This window comes from Cyphomyrmex costatus, unplaced genomic scaffold (genome assembly GCF_001594065.2).
Source record: "Cyphomyrmex costatus isolate MS0001 unplaced genomic scaffold, Ccosl1.0 scaffold43, whole genome shotgun sequence".
In the NCBI taxonomy this organism is placed as follows: domain Eukaryota; kingdom Metazoa; phylum Arthropoda; class Insecta; order Hymenoptera; family Formicidae; genus Cyphomyrmex; species Cyphomyrmex costatus.
The window spans coordinates 580320-607836 of record NW_017278534.1 but is presented as its reverse complement, the minus strand read 5'-3'; the positions used below and the strand labels follow the sequence as shown (position 1 = coordinate 607836).

General features: G+C 32.6%; 1 protein-coding gene across 1 annotated transcript; it reads left to right on the top strand.

Moving 5' to 3' along the window:
• Nucleotides 1-1160: 1160 nt before the first annotated feature.
• Nucleotides 1161-16577, top strand: Ptp69D (Protein tyrosine phosphatase 69D). Its single transcript, XM_018544259.1, has 11 exons — nt 1161-1248; nt 9024-9335; nt 9508-10095; nt 10461-10754; nt 10846-11105; nt 12224-13013; nt 13090-13336; nt 13775-14786; nt 15070-15357; nt 15842-16270; nt 16482-16577. The coding sequence occupies exons 1-11, from the start codon at nt 1161-1163 to the stop codon at nt 16560-16562; spliced, it is 4389 nt and encodes a 1462-aa protein (XP_018399761.1). The 3' UTR covers nt 16563-16577.
• The last annotated feature ends 10940 nt before the right edge of the window (nt 16578-27517 follow it).

Sequence of the window (27517 nt, the reverse complement as noted above, 5' to 3'; positions counted from 1 at the left end):
TTTTGGCCAGCCGTCGTTCTTCAATTATTCTCGGATCCTCGGGGAAAGTTAACACGAAAATTTCTCCATCTTTAATAATATTTTATCGGTGATTATAGGCCGAAAATGCTGAGAGGTGCTGAGACCATATGAGGTCTGTTCTTTATTCCTCTACCATGTGCACCAGTTTAGACAGTAGAGGAATAAAAAAAACATGCTGCAAGTACAGTACATCATACATACTTCGAATGCTTGCATTATGGCTGAACTGAGAGTGCTGAGATCAGCCGAAACCTACGAACGGTTTCACGTTTCACCTGGCATTGATAAGAGGGTGCCATAATATATATATATATGTGCTGATCTCACGCCACGAGCCGCGGCGCCCGGCCGGAGAAGAAATCCCTACCCTATCGGACAGGGCCTAATTCCCCCCCCCCTTCCTCCGCGAGTGTCGACTCCGTTTCCCCTGGTTTCCCCGCGCATCACCGTTCACGAGCGGCGCGCGCTGACTTGCGCACGATGTCAGTTCAGTCTTTCTGGCGCACCGTTACGAGGTGAAGAGGTGAATCCGTCACTGCCACCGTCGTCGCACTCGCCGCCGCCGCCGCCTCCGCCGCCGCCGCCGCCGTTATCGTCGTCGTCGTCGCGCGAGAGCGAGCGCTCTCATCGTCCGGTCGTCAATTAGCGTTCCAAGAAAGCTAAGTGAAGCTTACTGAAGCGCCCGCGCCGTCGACTGATAATACGCTGTATACGTGTGCGATACACGCGTACCCACGGTGAGAGAATCCCGCCGATCAGCGACACGCGTTCTTCCGAGCGTGGGATCGCGATGATCGAGTAAACGGGCAGAGCGGTACACGCGCCACGGATATTCTTGCCGACGATACTCCACGGCGATGTATACACGGACCATGGAAGACCTGTGAGAGCGGCATCGCGGATACCGGGGGGATACCCCGGATAAGGGGTGGTCGACGCGCCATACCAAGAGGGGCGAGGGCGACGCGGACGCAGGAAGCGCGTGTTAGAGGTGGAGTAACGGTGGAAGGGGGGGGCCTGGCTGCTATTACTACCGGGAAGAGCGAAAGGTGAGCGTTGGCGACGACTCGTCGACGTGCAACATCCGCACGGCTGTCCGTCCGTCCACGGCGTCCACCCGACCGGCTGTCGCGACCGCCATGTTATTCTGGAGCGGCGGTCTTACGTCGTTGGCGTCGCTGCTTTTGTGCCTCCTCGTGCTCGGCACAGCCGGCGTCGACGAGTCCGGTGAGTTTATATCTGCGTACGCCTCTCTGGGAGCAAAGGAAAAGGATGGGGGAGGGGCCGGTGGGAGAGGGGAGAAAAATGCAACGAGGCGCGCCGAGACGCGCCTCTACAAGCATCCGCAGAGAGAAATTCGTTTTAAGACATACTCGGATTCCCATCCGAGTTCTTTCTGGGTGTCGTGTCATCCTTGTTTACTGTTTGGTAAATAACATGGGTCGAGGGATACCTACTGGGTAGCGTTCGGATGGGAATTTGAACGTAGCCTTCAAAGCTCTAGCTGTTTAGATCGAGAGTGAAAATTCGCGCGAGAGAGAAGCTAAGAAAACGTTCAAGACGAGAGACTCGCCCCTTTCTTTATTAAAAAGAACGCAGCGACAAGCAAAAATCGGGTAACGGTTGCCCATCCAGTCTCCTTGGATTGATTTCTTTTTTTTTTTTATAAGAGAAGGTGGAATGAGAAATGATTGCAATCGAAGTTTAATTTCGATGATGGATGTGTCTTTCGCAGAGAGATCTTTGTTTTTGGAGTATTTTTGCAAAATGTACTGTACCAAAGAAACGCAATAATGTCAAATAATGTTAATCGATTAAACTGATTCCTGGGCCGTGTTATCTACTGCGCGAGCTATCGAGTTGCGAGCACTCGAGATTATCGGATGTTCTCAATAATGGCTCGATAATCAATTAAGTTATGAGTGGATTAAATTGACAATTTTTGGATTTACATAAGAAAAGTGTTTTTATTTTTCTCTTCTTGTACATTATTCGAAACATTCAAGAGCCGGGAAAGAGCACGTGGAAAATCGCACGCCGTGCGATCGATCGAATGTTGACGCACGTCTGGCAGTACTTAATACGAGATTCAGAGGTTTTATGAACCCGACATTTCCGTAAAATGCGGCATTTGAGCATTTTCCTGAGACACCTTTTTCTATCTTTGAATTATTGAAGTTAAACAACATATAAAAAAATAACATTTTATATATAATTTTTTTTATTTTTGTCTTTTTATATGTTGTTTTTTAATTTGAAATTTAAAAGAGGAGGATTATATAAAATGTTGAGGAAGATTAATATTTTGAGATTAGGCAATATAGCTCAAAATTCTTTATAAAATAAATGATTGAATAAAAGGGCTACTGAGAGTCAAATTGCGGTAAGTAGTGCATACAATATATTTTATTATATCTAGTAATTTTAAAACAATTAAAAAATCCCATACGTTTCGGCTAACATTCGAGCCATCTTCAGTGTTGTACACAACGAATATAATGATTTCGTTATATTCGTTGTGTACAATACTGAAGATGGCTCGAATGTTAGCCGAAACGTATGCGATGTTTTAATTGTTTTAAAATTACTAGATATAATAAAATATATTGTATGCACTACTTATCTCAATTTGACTCTCAGTAGCCCTTTTATTCAATTATTTATTGACATTCTTGAGAGTTGTATTAGAGATTTATTCTTTATAAAAAATATAAAGATCTGAAGGATTCGCATTAATTTTACAGCGAATTGAATTACTTGCACTGCATTAGATTAGTGCATACTAAAAGTTGTTATACGTGAAATTAGCAAAGTTAAATGTAAAAACAATATAAATGTTTTAAACAGTTGAATGCACCTAATAATAGTATTGTCAGATTATTTAACAAAATATATTATTTTATTGTTAAATTTGATTAAAGTATGCCACTGCATTTAGATATACACGGTCTGTTCTAAAAGTTTCCAAACTTTGATTATAACTCATTCTAAAATAATAATTATAAATTTTTATCTATAATTATTCAAAGTACATCTCTTCCGAAAAAAATACATTATTTGTAACGGTTTTATAGGTCTAGAAAACTCTGCTAAAAGTTTTTCTTTGAAATAGCCTTGATCAAAACTTTTTAATGTCCTAAATAATGTCGAATTACTCTTCTTTTAGCTTCATTTTTAATTTCGGGAACAAAAAATAGTTATTATTAAATATCTCATAGGATCGTATATGTGAGAACATAATCAAAGAAAATCAATGCCTTTCCTTTAAGGGGATCCTAAAGTGAATCTGTTTTACCAATTTTTTCAAATAAGTATTTTTCTAACTGCCTTTATAGATTTAAAAATCCTCCATAATTATAAAGTATAAACGATAATGTAGTCGACCAAATCGGTCGACTTTATGCCAAAAATGAAAAAAAGTTGGAAAATTTGTTACTGACTTTTAACGTCGACTCGTAACAATATTATACATATATACGAGTTCTTACGTGTAAAATAATCTTGGTTTGGACATTGCATGAACAAATAATGTTGAGTACTATTAGGTTTAGATATTTAATATAGAAGATTAGTTAATTAGAAAATTTGTACGCATGTGTGCGATATTGATGTAATAGTATATATAAACATATGTCGATGTGTCGTATTTTATCGGTAAAAAAAGAAAGCAGAGTTTGGACTTCACTTTAGGATCTTCTTAATGCTGGTTTTTAGGTGCTTGTATACATTTGAATAAATTTATATATTTCGTATGTAATTTTTTGAATTGCGCGTCGAAATGATTTTGCGGTTTTGAAATACAAACTCTACTAAACTATCGCAGTAATTATCATTAGTTAAATTGATTAGCAATTTGATAATTCGATGCTCTTAGTGCATCTAGAACGATAATGTTGAATGACACATTAAAATCTGTAAATAATTAATTCTTATTGTCAAAAGTATTACCTCTGGAAATCAAATCTGGATGTCTATCATTCCGTGTGAGCGTCCTCATAGCTTAGACTACCGAGACCGTAATAATATTCTTCGCAGTAATTGATATATGTAGGAACAACGTCTATTTCAGACAACATTAGCGCCGAGACACTGCTATGTCTCTAGATATTAAATATCTCGTAGGACCGTACATATGAGAACACATCCAAAGAAAATCAATGCTTTTAACGATCTAGCTGGATTTTAGGTGTTTGTATAAATCTATAGTAACACAGATTTATATAAGCATCTAAAATGTAGCTAGATTGTTAAAGATATTAAAAGAATAGTCATATAATACCAAATCTCGTGAATATGGAAAATTATCAAAGACTAGGATTGATTTGGAAATAAGCACGTGTGAACACGTGTATAATTGTGATGTAGAAGCGACCAGGTGCCTCGTGTTTGATACTGAACTCAACTAGTTCTTGCTAGCAAGCGTTTTATATTATTCCATAATAATTTTATATTATTCAATAATAATTTTCATTAATAATCTTATTTTGTAATTTGATGTTCGCTTCTTGCTGCATTGTGATTTCTCAATGAATGTCACAAAAGCTGGGCATGTATTTGAAGTACTTTTATTTAATAGTTTTTGGAATAAAAGTGTATTTTATATTTTTAGCAGTGTATATGAAAGTATTACGTATTTTGTGTGTAAAATCGAAAGATTGAAGTTGTAGTAAAGTTGTAAACTAATTCAGTAGATATAGTTCTCGAGTAACCGAATTCTTTTTTAGACAGATTCTATAAGAAAGATATAGGAAAGATAAAATGGAGCTGTCTGTGTGTGTGTATGTGGTCAGGTACCCGTCGCGAATTCCCTTGTTTCTTGATACAAGAAAAGCGTGACTGATGCTGTTGTTCCACCCAGTAGAGATAACTCGCCTGTGACTAAATGGATGGACTTGTCTCACTTCGGCGAAGAACCTAATTCCGATGCTGATTCCAGCTAAACGTAAACGCCCATCTACTCGGTGTCACGATCTCTTGATCATCGCGTGCAACGTTTGCGGACCATCCGCAACCTGTTTCCCATATGACATTGGCAATTAAGCCAACCAAAATTTATAATCATCCTGCACTCGGTAATGTACGTTCTTAGCGGCGTCAACCACATGCCAGGTGGATGTCGAGAAAGAAGACAGGAGTCTTCATTTAATGCGCTAACTCCGGGAGAATCCACTTTGTGGCTCGTGAATGAAAATAACTGCTCGCGCAGATATACTTGAATCATGAGTTGGACAACGGCATTGAAGTGGTTTAGGAAAATGTATGTATTTATATACATGTGTAGGCTGTTTAGTGATAAGCGTCAACCGCAATCGACCATTTTCCGTTTTGTGATGATGATTTTTCTCATAAAACGGATCTTAAGAAACATTGACTTATTTGTTTCTTAGTTATTTATACGCATTTATTATTTCAGAACGAGTTACACTATAGAGATTAGGGATGTAAAAGTGACGTCAAATTTAATCTGACAATTTGCGATAAAATATTAAATAGTAATTTATTGATAATTTTGATAAAATTTGTTTTTTTACAGTTTTATGCACAAATAAGTTTCATTTATGTTTTTTATATTAGTGCATAAGATAAAACATTTTTCTAATAATCTCATCGAAAATATACATTACTGATAGAATAATAATAAAACTATTCACTAAATTTAAACGTAAAATCTAATCGATGCTGAAATCCGTTTTTAATATATGATTTCCTAAAAATTAAAGGTTACTAAAAGTATAAATGAATATCATTGATGAATCTTTTGGTAACTTTTAATTTTTATGTAACCAGATAATGGCGGCATTCAGATCTGGTTTCACAAGCGTAAAATTAATTTTGATTTAATTTACAATCTAACTTTATCTAATTTTAGAATTAGAAAAATATAACATATTAACAACATGTAATATCGAGATGAAAATATGAGTTGAATAAAGCGTTTTTAACTTAATGGCTAAATGATTTTACATCGAATTATTTTATTTTTACAATTTTTAAAAATTACAACAACCTCCAAAAATTACTAACTGATTTACCGTAATTTATCGAGTAAATTAAGTTAAATTTGGTCATTTTTATCTCTAATAGAGACAGATATACGTATGGATAATGAAGATTTAATTTTTGTGATAATTTTAGATAAAAGTCTTGTTTGATAAAATCTCGATGCACACACACATACACACACACATTAATCGGGATAATTTAAAATTAGGTAAGACTGATAAGAACATGCACCATTCGATTAAATTTTAGGTAAGAAGAGTCATTCTACATTCATTGAATATGTATGTTATCGCACATGTGCATACGTTCGCATTATCATTTATCATCGATCGATGTGTGTATAGTAATATGTGTATGTATTATATATACATATACAGGAGGTACTTCAGGATTTAACGGACAAACTGCGGGAGCATATTCTACAAGTAAAAATAAGAAAAAAGTGTTACATGAAGTTTGGTTAGAAATGCTTTATTACAAAGTTATAAATAAAGATTGAAACAGGACATGAAATAGAAAACAACGGATTTTATATTGCGCAGAAAATGAAAGTGTACATTTTATTCGTACGGAAAGGTCAAACGTGTTTATCTCGTATTCACATCATATTTACTAACGACTCAGTATCATTTCGACCTGCGCATGGATATATGATTGTAACTTTGCAAGAAAACATTTGTAATCAAACTTCATATAACATTCTCTTCTTTTCTCTTGTAGAATATGCTCTCGCAATTTGTCCGTTAAGTTCTGAAATACCCTGTATTCACACACATATAATGATGTACTAAAATGATACGTATATATCAGCGGATACGTGAGAATTTGTAGATAGGCGTGTGTGTAATGCGTGCAAGAATCGTAGATGGTGCATGCGTGTGTGCGTGAAGCATGCGGGGGCGGTCGTTGGCATTGGACATGACACATTGTGAAAATAATTCAGCGAGATGCACGAGGACTGAATTCGCCACTTATGATGTTTTCCTCCGTTTTACAGCCTTTTACGAGAAATTCTAGATTAAGTCAAAAGATACATTAAAGGTCTGGTTGCATCAATTGGAATTTTATTGTACTTGAAAATCAGAATTTTTATTCATATGATTAATCAGAATCTTCTGGTTGGTTCATTCTCAATCAACATTTTTTTTCAATGTAGGTTAAGACGAATACAAACCAAAATAACAATAAAAATAATAATAAAGCTTACAATATACAACACAATATATAAACTTTATGTAAAAATGATAAAAAGAGTAAATGTGCAAATGTGTTAATAAATGTTGCATGAAAATTAGAAAATCGAAAATGTGCAGTGCAAACTAATTATTTATGGCTTATACATAATATAATAAGTGATTATGGAAAAATTCGGGACATAATGCGCAGTAAGGTTTAAATAAATTTTAAACATATTAACAATATTTTTTTTATTGCGAGATAGCACTTTTGTTTATTTACCAAAAATTAATATTGAACATTTCTTAAAAATGACTTACAATTAAATTGTAATATAGGTAGGTAGAAAGATATTATTTTACTTTTAATTAATAATTTTTTATGAATAACATATTTTTCGATACATTATCAAATTATAAATATATTTCTGTTACTAAAATATTAACGAAAATAAAAATTTCTGTATTATCTGTGATTAACAAAATTTGCAAACATATTTATAATATAAAGATAAAACATTTTTTTCATTAAGGTGAATTATTTTAATTAACTTATTGAAATATCGAGAAACATAAGATACAAAAAAATATTTCAGACAAAAATTGCTTTGTTTCTAAAAAAGAAAAGAAGATGGTGATCTTGGTTGACCTTAAGAAGATGTCCTTTAGATCACATTAAGGTTACCTACAATTTTTTAAATTAAAACTCGCACTTTTTATTTCATATTTATACAGCTGACTTCAAAATCTTTTCAAAACATTATAATAAAGTATTTTTTTCATTAAGTACTTTACAAGTTGTGGTGCTTAAAAATTAACAAGTCAACACTCTTGGAGCGTTTGATCACATTAATATTGACCACTCGACAATCAAATGTCATAACGTGTTAAACTAAACAATTTGTAATCATTTTCAGCTAAAATAATACGACAATTGCGCGCGTGCGTGCGATTTAAAACAATGGCTGCGTTCATCGGATTCAACAGTTGAATGAGCGCTTAGTGATTCTTCAATGTAATTAGTTTTTACCTTTAGTTCTTTGTTGGATATAAATCATGTTGCAAAATCATTAAGCGTTTACGTTTATTGATAAGTTTCCTCTGCTGAGCGCAGTTATTTCTTTTGGAAGAAGATTTTAGTCAATTTTGATCTTTCTCCTCAACATGCTTATCAACGCGACAGTTCAAAGAGAAATAAAAAATATTTACATCATTAATTTTCGAATGGTGTAAAAAAAATAGATAACGGAATTGCGGATGAGATAAGATACTACATCATGTGGATAGAGATTAAATTCAATGGAATAGAAATAACATGGATTCATCAATTAAAAAAACACGTGGTCACGTGGTTCATTTTCATCTTTTTATTTATAAAAAATGAACGGTCGACGAACTATAAAGATTTCATTGATCGTATAAGAATAGCGTATCGGAATTAAAGAGTAGACCAGTTTATAATCGAATTCCGTATTGTCCAAAGTTTTTGAATTATGCTTTGAATTGGTAAAACGTTTGTCATGGAATGTAGGAAAGTCTAAATTCACAAATTCTAGGATGATATCTCTTTCACACAATAATTTATTTTAAGATGTTCATAATATCTACATCAAATTGTCTTTTAAATCGTAGTTTGCTTGAACTGGAAGTTGTAAGATTTAGATTACGCACAAATGTTATTAAGCACAAAGATCTACTATGACTCTTTTTGGTCTTCTTCGCTCAATTACGTTTAAGATAATCTCAAGTTTTATTTCAAATTCATTGTTTGCATCTAATATGAATTTGCGTGAATTGATACGAAAATGTATTTCTTTGCGATAGGTATAGATAAGTTGGAAGTAGCAGCAGTAGAGTCCAAACCCGAGCGGACCGCGTCATTGGAGATTCAATCATCACAGGATATCGAGGGTATAGAGGCGGGCAGCACACCGACGTTATTGTGCAAGCTTAACGTATCGGGTCAAGTCTGGTGGAGCACTGATGGCAGGAATCTCAGCACTATCAACGATTTTAACTACATCGGACGATTTGATATAAAGAAGGCTAGCAGGAACGACACGGGCGACTATAAATGCTCTGCGCAGACTGCTGACGGCGAATTCCTCGAGAAAAATATTCATATTAGAGTGATAGGTACATAACGAGCTAATTTAAATGCCTTATCTTTGTTACGCGGATGCGAGCGTGCATTTACGATACATGTACTTTGGATTTTATAATACTCAGCATTAATATTACATAACAAAAGATTCAAAAGTAAATTTCGAAGTTAAACTCTTGTTAAAAATTGTTTCTTGTTTTCCAGAACCCGGCAAGGTAACATCCGGTGGGAATGTAAGGGCGAGAATGTCGGAAGCAGCCAACTTGACATGCCACGTACACGGTTATCCGTTATCTCAATTTACTTGGTTAAAAGAGAATAATTCGGAGAGCAGCGAACATCTGAAGAATCTCACCGTCGTTACGCAGATAAACGAGACTTACGCCGTCTTAGTCCTAGAATTCAAGAGCCTAGCACGAAAGGACAATGGCACGTATGTATGTCAGGCAAATGACTACAACGGGATAGTAAGCGCCTTGACGCATTTATTCGTCACCGATGTGCCAAAAGTCAGCATAGATTTCATGAAGGCGGTCGGGGCTGGTAGCATATTCCTAAATTGGACTGTCAATGATGGTAACGAGCCGATTAAGAAGTACTTCATCCAGCATATGAAGAAGGGCACAGATCAACGTCAATACTACGCCGAACAGATTGGTGGTGGTAATTCAAGCTACGTTCTCAAGGGATTTGAGAGCGGCACCGCGTACCAAATCGGTATTAGCGCTATCAATGCACTGGGCACGTCACACATGCAATTAGATCCACGATGGATTACCACTCTTGAGAAAGGTATTTTTCGGAAAAAAAAAACATAAATTTCTTCTACTGTTTCATTTTTCTCAAGTTCAATTTAACTTAAAAATGGATTAACTTGAGAGCTAAGAAGTATTATAAATTCTTAGGAAGAAATATAAAAGAATATAAAAAGATTCTAATTTAATAATTTATAATTCGTAAAATTAAAAGAACGATAATTATAGAGTAACTAGTAACATTATTTAATAAATGTAGATATTTGAAATAATTATCTTTATAATATATTCGGTGTTCGATCTCCACAGCAAAAAATCAGCTGTGATATGTAACTGGCATATACGTACTTAAACTTCTCTTTGATATTTTATCTAACATAGGATAAAAAAAATTAATTACAGATCCAGTATTTGTACCGAAAGTGTCTGTGAATGGCGTGACGGAGAATTCAATCACAATAGGTTGGACCGTGCCGCCACCGGATTTGAAGGAGCATGTACACTATTACAATCTAATGGCTACTCACGCTGATCAGAAGAGAGAAGCAGTGTATCCCGCTCAGCCATTCATTGTGTATGCGTTTGTGGATCTCGATCCAGCGACCATGTACAAATTCAAAATAGCTGCTTGCAGCGAATACACGAAACAATGCGGTAATTGGAGTGCCGAAGTAAACGGCACCACTTTAGATGGAGGTATGTCGGCGCATATATTCCACCAGGAAAAATATATATATTTATTTCATTCGTTTAGGAAATATTCAAATATATTTCATTGTTTTTGTAGTGGCCAGTCCTCCGAAAAATCTCATCGTTATTTGTCGCTATAACAATATAAGCAGCTTTAGTTTCATGTCCATCACATGGAAACCCCCGGAGAAGCCAAATGGCATTATACAGCGGTACAATATACAATTGAACGGCGTAGCAAAATTCAAGAATGACATGGGACGTTTGGACATTCATAGTTTTGAACCGCCCAGCTGGAGTGTCTATAATAGGAACAGCACGCATTACAATAAGTTACCTCCTAATACCAATTATACGGTATGTAATCTATTCAATTTTAAATTATGCTTCCATCTATTATTTTTATTAGAATATTTTCTCGGTTATTTCTAATATAATTAGAATAATTTCTAACATAGTGTGGCGATCGTGGCGTAAAGAGTTGTATGTCAAAGATTCAAATATGGCAAAAAATATTTTATTTTCTTGAAAAGTAATGGCAAACTGAGAGTATCTTTGCTATAAAAACAATGAAATCGTTGAAATGAGAAACAAAAATCGTTGAAATATTGTTAAAAATATTGTATTTCACAGCATAAATAATGTTTTTAATATTAAAAAACAATGAATTTTAATGATAATTAATGAAGAATAATGAAAAATAATGAAAACTAATGTAAATATATTTAATATTCATACTAATTTATTCAGAGATATTGAACGCTAAATTAAACTGAAATACTATGAATTCTAAAAATAATTATTGAAAATGCATGAAAAAAATGAAAAGTAACGCAAACATACAATAATTTTACAATTGTATACTGAAATATGCTGAAATACTATGATTTAAGGAAAATACTATATTCTAAGAAAAATTAACAAAAATACCTAAAAAATAATGAAATAAAAACGAAATATATACACATCCTGTATATATATATATATATATAATATATTCATTTATTTTTATTCATTAATAAAAGTTATCGAAAACAGAAACAGGATAATTAAAATATTGGAATTAATAATTGAAAAAATGTAATAAAATCAATTAACATTGAAATGAAGAGCGTTGTGAATTAAAAAGAATTTTTAATAAAGAAAATTTATACAGATTTATATTTAATAAAATTGAGCATTAAATTACACTGAATTACACGAATCGTAAATTGAAAGTGCATGAAAAAAATGAAAAATGATGTAAGACATAAATCTCGCATGTAAAATTTAGTCGTGCTCTCTGTATAACCAGATCTATATAAGCTCAGATAAACTTAGATTATTTGCAAGCAAATTTACATTTGTGTATGGTTTTCACGTGTATTCTAGTACATACATTGTATATTTTTTTTATTGATTCTAACTTGAAATTATTATACAAGTCTAATAATATTGAATGAATTTTCGTACTAAGAATGAACATTTGGTCGAAGGTTCGGGTGCACGGAGTGACAAGATCTCGCACTCCTGGCAAGGACGCCATAGGAAACTGTACAACGCCAATTACAGTTCCGGGTCGCGATAATATGAACATGCGCAGCTGGCGGAAGATTGAAAGCCAGGGTAGGCAGTTGTTCAAACTATATCTACCACGCATCTCGGAGCGGAACGGTCCAATCTGCTGCTACCGCGTCTACCTGGTGAAACTATCACCGCATAAAACAGTTGGTGATCTACCATCACCTGAAGAGATTGCGGTATATTCTTATCAGTATGTGCATAATTCACCTACCGGTGGTGCGTATATGGCCGAAATATTCGACAGCGATCAGTTACTAACCGAGATCTTTCTTGGTGACGGTGAGTCGTCTAATGGTGGTGCTATGTGCGATAAGTGCTTCGGTTTACGACCCAAACCAGCACCACCGTTGTTACACTTTGTTCCGGAAATCCCATCAACTGTAACTTCAAGTAACGTAAGCAGTATCGTTACTAGCACGACTGTAATTACATCGACGCCGACGACAACTATAAGCAGCAGTGGTACTAGTACGACTACCAACCCATCTACCACATTATCGACGACTACTATTACGAAAAATGATTCAACTACGGCCGTACCTGTGATTATTAACGCCACAGAAAAAGCGGAAAGACGAAAGAGAGAAGACGCGCCGCTGCAAAAGGCATCTGTAGATGAATCTGGAGAATTCAGTGTTTTATCGCCTTATGATGGTTTTCTTGATGAAACATCAAATTATACTGGTTTTATCGAAGTTATAGGTATGTACAGGTATCGATAGGTTTGTGGAATACTTCAAATTTGATAATGCATTGTGTGATGGTTCATTGTTTGCAGTGTACGATAATGAAAAGGATCAGTTTTTACCGGCTTACAGTAGTTATTTTAATCCTCTTTACGGCGGAGTGGATCCTCTCAGCGTGATGGCCGCAGAAGCGACTACTATCAGAGAATTGATAATACAGCTCTTCATCGCCCTGATTTTAACTCTCACAGTTTTGTTTATCGCACTCTGCGTGTTATATAGATGTACGAAACGTGCGCAAGAAAGGGAGGAAGTTATAACACTACGTAGTAGTTTCAGGTGAGTTAAAAAAGAACACGGTATTCTCCCTTAAAAAGATTTTTATACAAATTCTATAAAGTTTTATTACATAAATTATATTTTAATAATATAACAGATTTTATATTTTTAAAAGACTTATTTTTTTGTTTAATAAAAATTGTTTTGTTGTACACAGAAATATAATAGAATATACATAAAAACATTAAGGCCGATTCATAGGTTCTTATTTCAAGATCGTCTTAAGTAATGTCTTAAGACGCTAATGCGGCCCTAATTGGTTCGTAACACCTCAAAACAGAACTTAAAACGGCCTTAAATATAAGAACTAACTATGAATTGAATACTTTAATATAATACTTTTTGTTATATTATTCTTATTACTAATATTAATTATTAATATTAATATAAAGAAGCCAGTAAGTACTTTAGCTACTTAATGGATGGATTTTTGCATAGACATCTCTGTAGGAGTCTGAGAGGCAGGCATCAACTCGTGGCAGCGAGTCCACCGGATATGCCACCTGTACCTAAGACCGAGTTATTGCAGGCGTACTTGGAACGCCATCGGGACTCGGATTATGGTTTTCAGCACGAGTTTGAACTGCTACCTGATCGATTCACGGACCGAACGACACGCGCATCCGAAGCACAGGAAAACCTCTATAAAAATCGTTACCCGGACATCAAGTGTTACGATCAGACGAGAGTACGTTTGGCGCAAATGGACGGTATCTGCGGCTCTGATTACATCAATGCCAATTTCGTTCTCGGTTACAAGGAACGCAAGAAGTTCATTTGTGCCCAAGGCCCGATGGAGAATACTGTGTGCGATTACTGGCGTATGATTTGGGAGCAGCATCTTGAGTTAATTCTCATGCTGACAAATCTCGAAGAATATTCAAAGACCAAGTGCGCTAAGTATTGGCCGGACAAGCGCGAAACCAAAAACTTTGGTGACATTACAGTGGAACACGTTAAAGAGCGTGCCTACTCGGACTACGTGGTGCGCGAATTGAAGATGACACGACTAGGCGAGCGTGACGCCCGCGCGATCGTGCAGTACCACTTCCTTGTGTGGAAAGACTTCGTCGCCCCCGAGCATCCACATGCGATTCTACGCTTTATCAAGCGCGTCAATGAAGCATATTCGCTCGAAAAGGGGCCGATCTTGGTGCACTGCAGCGCTGGTGTGGGCCGCACTGGTACGCTCGTGGCATTGGATTCTTTGTTGCAACAATTGGCCGAGGAGGGGCAGGTGTCTATCTTCAATACCGTGTGTGACTTACGGCATCAGCGCAACTTTCTTGTGCAATCACTTAAGCAATACATCTTCATCTATCGCGCGCTTATGGAGATGGCACAGTACGGCGACACGGAGATTCCAGCACCCCAACTCAAAACCACTATTGCTAAACTAAGACAACGGGACAACGGGAAGGAGAAATGTAGGATGGAAGAAGAATATGATGTAAGTTACTGAATTGAATGCTTTTTCTTTTGTCAATTAATGTTATCACCATTTAAGGTCTGCAAATTAAAATATCATACACACAAATGTCAAATTTTTTCTATAAATTTTCTTTATCTCAAAATTATTTATTATACCAGTTTGTCTCATTTTTATTTTTAAATCTCCTTTGAATTTTTTTTTTTAATTGGCATGTTCTATTTGTGTGATGGATAAGAAAGAATTATTTGAGAAAAAATACCTGTCATATTTACATAATGATACATAATTTTCGTTTGTATAGAAAATCAGTTCCGTATTAGAAGATCGGAAATCTTTCTCTGTCGGCGGTGGAGATGAAAATAAATCAAAGAATAGAAGCGAACTGGTGATACCATATGATAGAAATCGCGTGATACTCACGCCAGTTCCGGGAAAGGAACATTCAACATATATAAACGCATCGTTCATCGAAGGCTACGATAACTCCGAATCGTTTGTCATTACGCAAGATCCTCTGGAGATCACTATAGCGGATTTCTGGCGAATGATCTCGGAACAATGTATCTCTACAATAGTTATGTTATCTGACGTAAGTGTACACATATATATTTTTTTAATTTTTCTCTTTGTTGCTTTTAATGAAGAAAGTGGTTTTATTGAATTTGTACAAAAAGTGTATAATTGTATGAATATTGCGTTAACATAGTATACATTTGGTATGCAATTTCATACAACAAACTTTTAAGGAACTAATTGGTGATATTTTTTTTTACTGAACAGTTTTTTATCAACATTGTTTTATTACATTGTACATATAAATAGTATATTCTTATAGATATAACTTAATACAATAATATCTTAAATAATCAATGTCAATTTCCCGTATATAGTCAATATATCTGAGATCCATAACGAAAGAAAATACATAAAATTTTGTACAATCGGGTGAAAGAAGTATCAGGGTCCCCGATCTTAATAATAAGAAATAAGCATGGATATTTTTGAAAGAAGAATAGATTAGACACCAGAATGAATATTATAATTGCGTATAAAATAAATAACATTTTTTTCAGTTGAATGAAGGCCCTCGAAAATGTCCACGCTACTGGCCTGACGACGAAACCGATTACGATCATATAAGGGTCCGTTACATTCATAGTGAGAGTTGTCCATATTACACGCGTCGCGAGTTTTGCATTTTGAACACGAAAACTGACGAGAGTGGAGTCATAAAGCAGTATCAATATCATGGCTGGCCGACGGTGGAGGGTGAAGTACCTGAGGTGACGCGCGGTCTTATTGAGTTGGTAGATCAGACGTTGACGAACGAAACTGAGACGAGCGGCTCGTTGGTCGTGCACTGCAGCTACGGATCAGATCGGAGTTCTATGTTCGTGGCACTTAGCATACTGGTTCAGCAGCTGCGCACTGAGAAGCGTGTAGATATTTTCACAACGACGAAAAAATTGCGTTCTCAGCGACATGGCATGATCAGCACCTTTGTAAGTATTTTTATTATTTTCTTCATATTGATCGTGTTATTGTAAAGAATTTAGTATTTTCTACGAATTTTTTGTAATATAAAAAAATTTTCTATTCAACATTTTTCAATTATTTATGATGTAAAAGTAAATTACAATTAAATATTATTTATTGTATTATATATTGTAATTATATTTTGTTTATAATATTTATCATTGTACGTGTTGTTAGGCGCAATATGAGTTTCTTCATCGTGCCATCGTGAATTACTCGGATCTTCACAATTTAGCCGATGATGAAACGGCATCATAATGCTCAAAAATTAGTAAGAGCGAGACTGAATTGTTCTAAATATTGTTTGGGCGGACATGTACACAAGAAAGTTCCGTGACGAGTGTCCGGTGATCCACGAACGTTCAAATAAGCGTACATTGCCCTAACCAAAGATGAATAAGCGGCGATAAAGAATCATTGATGCCATCGTCGTCACTATTATCATCGTCGTGTAAATGAAAAATGGATCACGATGCACAACGCGGATCTAAAGGCTACTTGTACATAATATGTTCGCAAATGTTACATGTGCTGACTATAAGTTAAGTGTGAAAGAAGAGCGTTGACTGGAGATTAACTAAAAATCAACTCATCGTGGTATTATACGTGAATTTCTGACGTCATTGGTGAAAACTTCAAAGTGCAGTGCGTGACTTTGTCACGAAATCGTTACAGAAGCTTATTTTTATTGGTAACCTAACGATTTAGCCAGAGCGTAACGTAGCCACACAGTGTGACAAAGTTTTAATATCGAAATTCGACACAGACACGCATGCTCTTGTCAGTATCCTGCATATGGCTGTACAGCGAAGGACTGAGACACAGGAAGGAATGGATATGCTTGTATAGGTATGACAATTCATTCTTCTGCCAAGTATATGAAATATGATCTGTAACTTTGAACAGCTTTGCTCTTGCAAATCACAATTGAAACTAAATAACGAAGGAACTCGACATGATTATTCACACATTTGTGAACCGATCGCGAAAACTTCTCCGAAATCCCTATCAAGGCGTATTATCCTGGCATTTGCTGCAGGATGTTTCGTTTTGAATAAAATGAAAATAAGATAAAATTTAATTAGCTTCATTTGCAGAAAGACTTTCAGAAGTAAGCGTCTTCTGCAATAATGCGCGACGCTGCTATTTATGATCCGTCACAATAATAATATCCCAATTGTGTGCGCGTTGCGTATATTTATATGTTCTTCAACAATGTAGAGTTAAATTATTATGATGTATTACGCATATCACGCGTTGCGCTGATTCCTCTTCTAAAAAGAAAAAAGAGACTGATAGTCTTATTCAGTTCGAGATTGCGATTAAACCACCTCTTGTTTGCGCAATATTTAGATTTCGCTGTGAATTGTAATATTGCGGCAATAGAAATATGGTTCTTCTCTTTTCTATTTTTATTTTCCATATTTGGAAGAAAGTTTGTAATACATACGCGATATAAACATAGACATATATGTGATGTGTTTTTTCCACGCGTGATGACACGAAAATTTTGTTCGTGGTTTAAATCGAATGGGCTGGGCAAAATATTTGATTATAATCTGGAGATCGTAATCGGTAGTGTCTAGACGCTAAGAGAAGCGTTGCGACACCATATATCAAATACAAATGCGAGCAATATCGTATTCTAAACTCAAAATATCACTGAAAAACATCGAAAGAAATATTTCGGAAATAAGGTACAGAGATGTGATTCAACAATAGAATATGATTAAGAATACAAAATGCAGAGCGTGACTCTCGATATGTAGTCATTAATTAGCATTCGAAATACCGCCCAGCCTTGCGAGAAAAAATGACAGAAAAATTGACAAGATTAGTATAAAGGAAGAATGAAAAAAATGATAGAGAAAGAAAGGGGGGAAGGATTATACGTTTATTCCTCCGTTTGTTAGTTCTAGTCAAGTTTCAATACGTGCGTTATCAAGTCATAATGCCAATCTTTTGCAGGAGGCAGAAGGCAATCAACTTGTAGCGTTTTCATTGGTAAAACTAGTGCAACAGTAATGCATTTGAGTGTAAATCTATTAAAATATTTTCAGTGTTAATAAATAATTTATAATTATGAACCTTTTGTGACAATAACAAAGAAACACAAAGGACATGTAATTAAAAGGGTTAAATTACTTGTTAACACTGAAAATATATTAACTGATTTGCATTTAATTGCACTCAATGTGTACTAGTGTTGCATCAGTTCTTTCAGTGAAAAACGCTATTAATTCTTAAGTATTGAAGTAAAAAATAGTAACACTTTTACTGAGGTTGGTCTCTGGGACCATCGATTTAAAAATACTGAAATTAAAATACAGCAATTTTATAAATTTGTTTTATTAATCAAACCGTTATAGATTAGCTTTTATGAAAGCATCGAAAATGAGACAGCCAGCGTTTTGTTTTTTTTAGTGTAGTCTACGGACCAACCTCAGTATTTGAAAGTTAATTACAATTTGTATCGCGTCCGGATTGTTTATATTTTCCACGTAACTTTATTTCATTTTAAGATCCTCCAATGAGAAACACGAAGTAATTTTTCTCTGATTTTTAAAATCACTATTAAAATTGTAAATATTTTAATAATTACGACATTAGGAAATTTTCTACCAAATTTCACAAGTGAATGAAATTGGCAGTTAACGTCAAAATTAAAGTGTTGAAGAAGTTATTCTTGTATTTATATTTTTTAAATAATTTTTTTTCTTTTTTTAAAGAATCTGTTTCTTTAAGATTTTATCTTTTTTCTGGAATAATTTACATTTCTTACAAAATTGGTAGGAGGAGAGAATCTGTTAATAAATCTACAATAATATTAGATTTTTAAGAAATCTGACTCTGACATTATTGTGTATGATTCGCATTGGAGGACTCAATATTAAATACGCGATATATAGATAAGTTTCTGCCTTATTACGCGATAAATAGACACATTAGTTTTTATACTAGTTATCGCATGAATAATTCGCTTCGATTTTGTTGTAGTTGATAGAGACCCTCTAAAAAATAGGAGGAATACTCGCCGCTTGTATTTATAAATAAATAAATATATATATATATAGGATGTCTAAAAAAAATCGTGACTTAAATACTATAGCAAGAAAGTTTCGAAAAATTAAGTAAAAACATTATTTATAAATTTTTATTTTAGGTGATATTTTTTGGGATAAGAGGATTTAAAGGGTTTATATATAGTCAGTTACAGAGAGAGACTATGTTTAGATAAATATAAGAATCTTTTTACAACCGTACAATTGATAAACAATAATAAGAAGAAAGGAAGCAACGAAGCAAAGCCATTAACGGTCAAAGCTAGATCACAATGCTTATTATAATGTGTAAATTTATATACCGCGTATGTAGTTTACTCAATCGCGTGCCGAAAATTTTTTCAGACTTACAACGCAATCCTAAACGACTACCGCGATAATATCACTTTAATTAAATTGACAAGCAATCTAACAATTTTAAATGCTTATAGCATCTTACTGGATCTTTAATAATATGTTGAAAGACATATATTAAAATTTTAACGATGTAATATTAAAGCAATGATAAATCTATCTGTGAAAAATAAGATTGCGAAAAATATCACAAGTTGGCGTTTCGTCCTGGCTTCCACTACTAGACTCATCAGTAACTATGTTTAGATGATCACCTGTCTTATAATATCCTATAAATCGTGTGTACAGTAGTATTAATGAGCGTTAATGAGCATATTCTATTGTGCGCTTACTAGTTCTCACAGGTGACCATCTGAATGTATTTTGTAATTATTTATATTTGATTCCTTACATACCTCCCCTGGTGAAGATTTTGTTGAAATTATTCCATGTTTTGGAACATTTCGCCGAAATTGTTGACAATTTGCTAAAATTTCACTGAAATTCAGCTAATACTGAAATATTGCTGAAATTTCATTGAAATTTCTTTGAAATTTTTACTGAATTTTTTCTGAAATTTTGCTGAAAATAAATGAAATTAAGTTGATAATTTTTTGAAATGCTTAAATTTTACTAAAGAGTATTTCAAAACATGGATTAATTTTAGCAACATTTTTCCACCAGAGATCTACTCGAAATAAAAAATTATATAGAAATAACTTTTTATTTTAATTTTTCGACAACTTTTTTGTTATTGTATTTTAAGTTGCGAATTTTGGGACATCCTGCATATACATCGTTACACTATCGCTTATCGCTGTTACTATTTGTATCGATGAATGGTGTGACAATACTTGTTTTGTGCTCCTCCTGGATAATACCTGTTATATGTACGTTCTCCGCAGGGTCACGCGACGTTTCGTTCTATTCTTAATTATTATTATCACTCATAATTTTATTCTGTACCTTTTCGGTTAGATTTACGAATAACAGCGACACAAATGACTATACAAAAAGAAACGAGTCATATGAATACAAGAACTTCATACATTTCTTTTTTGTTACATATTGTTTTATTACATTCTCAATAAGAATAATTTTTAATAACGTCATATAATTATTATTATTAATGACACAGGGCAACATGAAAAAATTGTTTTAATTATTTTAGCTGTTTCTAATGTATTCTTGCTTGTCGAATACGTTATCCAAATTTGTTTATCATGTCACAATTTTGAAAAAAATAGCATTAAAGAGGCAAGAAACGATATTATATTTTTAAGACTGTAATCTTTTTATTATATTTCACTTTGTCATATGTTTATATTGCTTTTTGATTTAGCATGTTTTGATTACATTTTTGATACATTTTAAGTGTTAAATTCGAAAAACATAAAAATATTGTATCATATAGTTATTTTACACGTTTAACTTTCTTATGGTCTATAAAATATGAATATGGATTTAACACTGCGTGGTGAAAAACTTTATATACTCTCTCATGAAAATGAAATATTGTTGAATTCTGTACTGTGAAAATCAAAAAGCAAGGCACAAAAGAAAAAGGTGTAAATGTAATTTCTATGACAAAATAAGAAGGCATTATTAAGCCTTTTACATAAGATTTAAATATAAATAATTGAGTTGTATAATTTTTATAAATTGTTTGTAATCTATTTTAAATATATTTCAAATATATTCTAAGAGTTAATTTTTTGTTGTAAAAGAATTGTGAGTGATAGAACAAATTTGAGATTTTGGATTTGGATAATTAAATTTCTATAAAATTAATATATATTTTTAAAACAATTTTAAAAAATTTTGATTTTATTGTCTTGTGTGTGATTACTGCTACTTATACTTTTGAAGACCTTTATCTTTATTATAAAAATAATTTACTGCATATTTATTCATGCGACTCGTTGCGGCCATTTTTATTTACAACAAATAATATTACAGCATCGATTTTCATTGGTTAGTAACTTAAAAGTGTTGCGACCGATTAATAGTTAGATAACTATGTATTGTTTCGGCTATTGCTCTATTACAAATCTTTCTACATTTAATATTTTATTTAATTGCGTCACGTTTGTTATTATAATATTACAGTATATGTCACACGGATGCAAAGTTCATGACCTTGACACAATTGTTGTAGTTTCGTATTTAGGTTTCTGTTTTTCCGTCATCTTCAAACGCCTAATCAACTGTGAAAAGAAGGCGACCCTTACGAAGCAAGAATCTTGCTGACAGCACTTGATTCTTTGCGTACGATTCGCATTGCATTCCTCATTTTTCCACGAGAATTTTATTTGTGTTGATTTGATATTTTGAGACCTATTTTCCTTCATCTGCCAACCACGATTTTTGTGGTAATTTTTTTAGCTTCGATGTAGATATTAGCGAGAGAGACCATTCCGCCAGAGATCTTTCGTTGAGAGACGCGAGATCCAACCAACGTACTTCTTAACTTAATACATCGGCGATAAAGTTAATCGATTAAGATTAGAATTAAATTTGTACTGATGAGTGTTAAGAGACATTGAATGATGTGCAAAATGCAAAGATTCGTATTTGTCTCCAGTTCAGAATGCACAAAGTAGTTCTAAGAGAAAAGACGAGTTAAAAGAGATCGATCGTGAAATCGACCTGAAATTTCGAAGTTGACTTTTTTTTAAATTAAAATATTTTATCCCATACTTTTTCTATATTCTGTTTTCTAATTTTTTTATTTTTATAAAATTAAATAATTTATCTCTCTCTGTAATAGGAATTAAAATGTATATTCTAATAAATGAACTTTTATACATATACCTAATCGCCGAAGCTTTCTAAGATTAGGAATTTAATTTATAATTAGCTCTCGTTACAATTAATTATATATACTTTTTTGTAAGTATTTTATAATTGATTTTATAAGCATTTTATATATATGTAAATTCCTTAAACAGAAAAAAGATAATTTGTGGGCAATAATTTCATAAATGTGTTTTAATTGATAATTACGTTTTTTCGTGACGCGACGCGATTTCCAAGTGAAACGACACACGATATAAGACACCGAATCTTTAATGATATTTCCCAAATATATAGCATAATCAGAATAATATTCTTTTATTCTGTAATAACGGAACTAATGTCCTGTTGAATTAACTTACATTTATATTCGAGAAGAATGAATGGAAACTACTCGAAAGTAAAATTCGTATACATGCACTCGCAAAACGCATATTAATGCGTTTTTAACTATCATTAATTAGCATGGTAACTCATCGCCGTGGTAATTCCTTTTTGATAATTCGGGTGAATAGCTTCGACTCTTCCTGGTCACACGTGATCTCTCACCGGAGACAATCTCCATCCGCGTCAACTGTCGTCGCGACAAATGTAACTCTATTTTTACATTTAAAATTTTTTACATTCGAGAGAGACGGACAGGATAGGAGAAAACTGTTCATGAAAAAAAAGACGATGAGAAAATCCGTTTTCGACTCGGGACTGAACGTTTACCGTAGAGTAATCAGATCATCTCTTGTGGTTAGGAAGAGTGGTGCAAGCTTTTCACCATCTGCGACTGAGGTTCGATACGCAGATAATGCGCTTAGCTATTTCCAATGCGGTAATTTAATAAAACTTGATACTTTACGAAATTCCCACCGGTGTCGCATGCGTGCAAGATTGTATTAATTGTTAAAACGACATAAGGCCTACAGATGCGAGAGAAAGGGTAATGATTAAATTGATCTTTGATGATTGCTCTGCGATATTCACATTCTGTTTTATCATTCTTTACAACTTGTTGCAATAAAAAATTTTTTCTGAAAAAGAAAAATGTATGTATTAATTAATATGTGTGATCTAAATTCTTTATTATATTTTTTGTAATTTCAATAAAACAGTTGTTGAATGGATAATATTATATCTTTAAAGTAAACAATTGATTGCTCTCAAGGTTTTTCTTGGAAGAATTAAAAATTAGCGAAGAAATATAACGAGTTAAAAAGAGAACAATGTATTCATTTATTTTTTTTTTCATAAAATATATATATTTGCGAATTATATATATATATATATATATTTATTAAAAAGACGTGTGAATAGCGTAGAGTGATTCTTATTCTTGTCTTTCCATTGTTTCACTCTCTGATTAATAGGGGAACATCTCGAATTGCACAAATTGCTAAGAAAATATTATAAATTTTGTCAAAGATAATCGTATTAACTTTGATTTATAATTAATTATTATTAAATATTTATTCGTGTATATGATCTGTCTTTTATAGCAATGTAATTTTTATAAGTAGGGGGAACTGGGGTTTGTTAATACAAAAGGCAAAATAATATTGCGTTTTGTATTCATGGCAAAGAAACGATGGAAAATAGTTACCAAAAAATATCTTTTAATCTAACAATCAGAAAAAACTAACTATCAGAAAGGTCAATAAACACGAGCAATTTTAAGATGGGTGTAATAATTAAGACATCTTAAAAAAAAAACAATTTTAACTTTGGATAAAGGAATTAGAAAAGAGCATATACCACGACGCTGGATGGAATTTGCGAAAATATAATGTATTTCGTAGAATGTTAAACCGAAATTTTTTAATTATTAGTAAACGATTCGGCCTTTAATTTGACCATCATCGGTAAACGAAGAAATTAATTTTTAATATATTGCGAAAAATATATATATTACTTAATTATAGTGTTTCGTTCCACTACTGGACTCATCAGTAAGGCATTGTAGTTTAACTTTGGACTTTGCTTTTTCTTGCCATCCAAGGATGAAAATAGATTCAATTAATTTAACAGAAATAATGAATTTTTGAACTTTGGTATTACTGATGTTAATTTTAATATGTTCACTCTGTGATATGAGCCTATATTTAATTTATTTTATACCTTTAATTTTCGCGTAATCTAATTTGAACTGATAAACACTTAGTATATAGTCGAAACGTTTTGTTGATTCAAGAAAGGAATAAACTAATTTAAAAATTTGTGTGTATAATACAATACATTATTTATGTTTTTTAAAGATCTGAGTTGAAATTGCTCGTGTTTACTGACTTTTCTGATTGTTAATAGGTGTTTTTGTTTAAGTTTTATTTAAATTAAACAAGTATTAGAATAAAAAAGTGAAAGTCTGATTTAAGAAGAACAAGTATTTTCAAATGTTCTTTCGTATTAAATTTAAAAAAATTAAAATTAAAACGAAAATTTCGTATTAATGTTCTTCCACTTGAGCGAATAAATCTAACAATAAGTATTCTAGGTGGATTTATTAGTCAACAGAAATGTTTCTGTTACGACATGTTATTTTAAATAATAACAGTAACTTGTTATAATAAAATGGTTGAAATCAAATGTGGAGATGGAATACGTTAGCTTAAGTTTAAGCTTACAAGGGAACATAACCAACTGTCCCCCTCTGATTTTAATAAGCTTTGAATATGTTAAATTATAGACAAGATTTGTGTTATAATTTTTTTAGTAATATGGTAATAATTTTTTAATAAGAAGTATTGAGTCGCATGTTAAGGAGGTGAGATTCTTCTTTAAAAATAGTTGATTTTATTCAATTTATTCAGAGTAAATATATCGTTTAAACCGTAAAAGACATGAACAAATGTTTTAAGTAAAATTTTAAATAAAAGTCTTTTGATTTCAGTGTGCTTTACAACAGTGCATTTGAATTTATATTTGTTAAAAATATTATATCTTTTACACACAGTACATTTTTATTTCTATTCTTAACTCTCGCCTACTGGACTTTTTTTGCTTACGTGGATGTTAGTTAAGGTCTGTAAGAATATTGTCTTATCGAATATTTTGATATTCAATTACGGTGTAAATGTTATTAATTAGTCAATAGTTTTCCATGACAGTTTTGAATAATATAGAATAGGAACCTGCTATCAAAAATTAAATTTTATTAATTATACTGTATGTATAAAATAATTGTTTAAAAAAACGTGTTTCTATGATTTCATGAAATGTACACGTTTTATAAAAATATCTATTATCTTTTTCTAATTCATATATTTTTATTTTGCATTTTATTCCTATATTTTAAAGATTCAATAATAGTAAGTTGCAAAGAGAAAATTCTATTCTATAACTTTAATAAAATTTTTTTTAATAAAAAATTGTATTTTAACAAAAAAATTTTTAATAAATTTAGAATAAAATACACAGAAATGAATTTAAAAACATTTTTAACGAAAATATATTTAAAAACATTTTTTAAATAAATTATAACTCGTTAGCAACGTAGGTTGTTCACATTATTGATCGATGTTCTTTACATAGCGGGATTTAGCATAACAAAAATTGTGTTTTCTTGTTCCTATGCTTTTTGTTAGAGCAGAAGCCACAACGAAGACGTTGTCTAGTTTGTGTGTGCAAAGGTATTAAAAAATCTACTTATCTTGATTTTAAAACGCAGATGTTAGGTCTGAAAGATCCTCAATAACTTTTTATTAATGCATTATACGCAATTAAAATATAAACTACTTATCAGTACTGCATGTAATGTGTTTTCGAAAGCTTTTCACGGTATTGTCAACCCTGCAAATTAAGGTTATCCTATATTACTAGAAGATTGAAGTTTTTGATAGCTTTTTAGACCCTTGTCTGGTAAACGACAGTTAATTTAAAAAAAAATTTAAGGGACGCAATACGTAAAGAGCATTTTTACGCTGAAAACAACGATGTATGATATAATCATGTTTTCGAAATCCATTTTTGAAATACACGAACGAGAGAGAAACATCTGTATAATATATACGCGCCTTATAGAGGAAACTGAGACTCTCTCTATGTATCTATAGTTTACATTTTTTTTAAATTTACTAAAAAACTAATACAGATATTTAACTAAATATTTTTTTGTATAAACTGAAAGTTTTCATTAAAAAAAACCTAATTAAAATCATTTATTCTTTAACGTTTTTAAGAGAATTTTTTAGTTTACACAGCGACATATGATATTTATAGGAAAACAAATTTCCAAGAGCAACTCTTCAATTTGCGTTTGCAATCTTTTTATTATTTTATTGTATAACCATTTTAATCATATTATATACTTAACATTGATAATGATCTAATCGGAGTCGAACATCTGTTGTTTATATTTTTCATCTTAACTGTTATTTACAAACAATAATTTTTTTATTTTAAATATTAAAATTATAACTAGCTCGTAGCTCTTCTTAACATACTTTTATTTAATTCATATTTCAATAATTGTTACTGATGGACTGTATTATAATATAATATTTATAATTCGCTTGAGGCGAAGAGGCGATGAGGCGCGTATATGTATATAGGGGTGTTTTTCTCTCATTCGTCTTTTAAAAATGAATTTTTGAAACATGGTAATATTATACAATCATTTTCAAATGTAAAATGCTCTTTTCAATTTTCGTTCTTATAATAATTGAAACAATTTTTTAAATTAAAGTGTTTTTTTTAATAAAGTGCCGAAAATTTTATGTGTTTTACTTAGGATTCACAAATCATAAACATTTATTTGGAGAAAATATTCTATTTAAATTACGTGTACCTATATTTAATGAAATGGTATGAAACATACAGTATTAAATTAAGAATTAAGCATCTTCACCAAACGAATACAAGGTACGTTATGTTCACTTTTCGAATTTAAGTTTGTATGAAAATATGCATGTAATATTTTTCCCATTGAATGGCCACACACACATTGACTTATTACTTTTTTGTGACTATCGGAAGTATTATAATTTTGTTTTTTGATAAAAGTCTATGGTAAAACTGTATGCAGTTTGTTATAGAAGC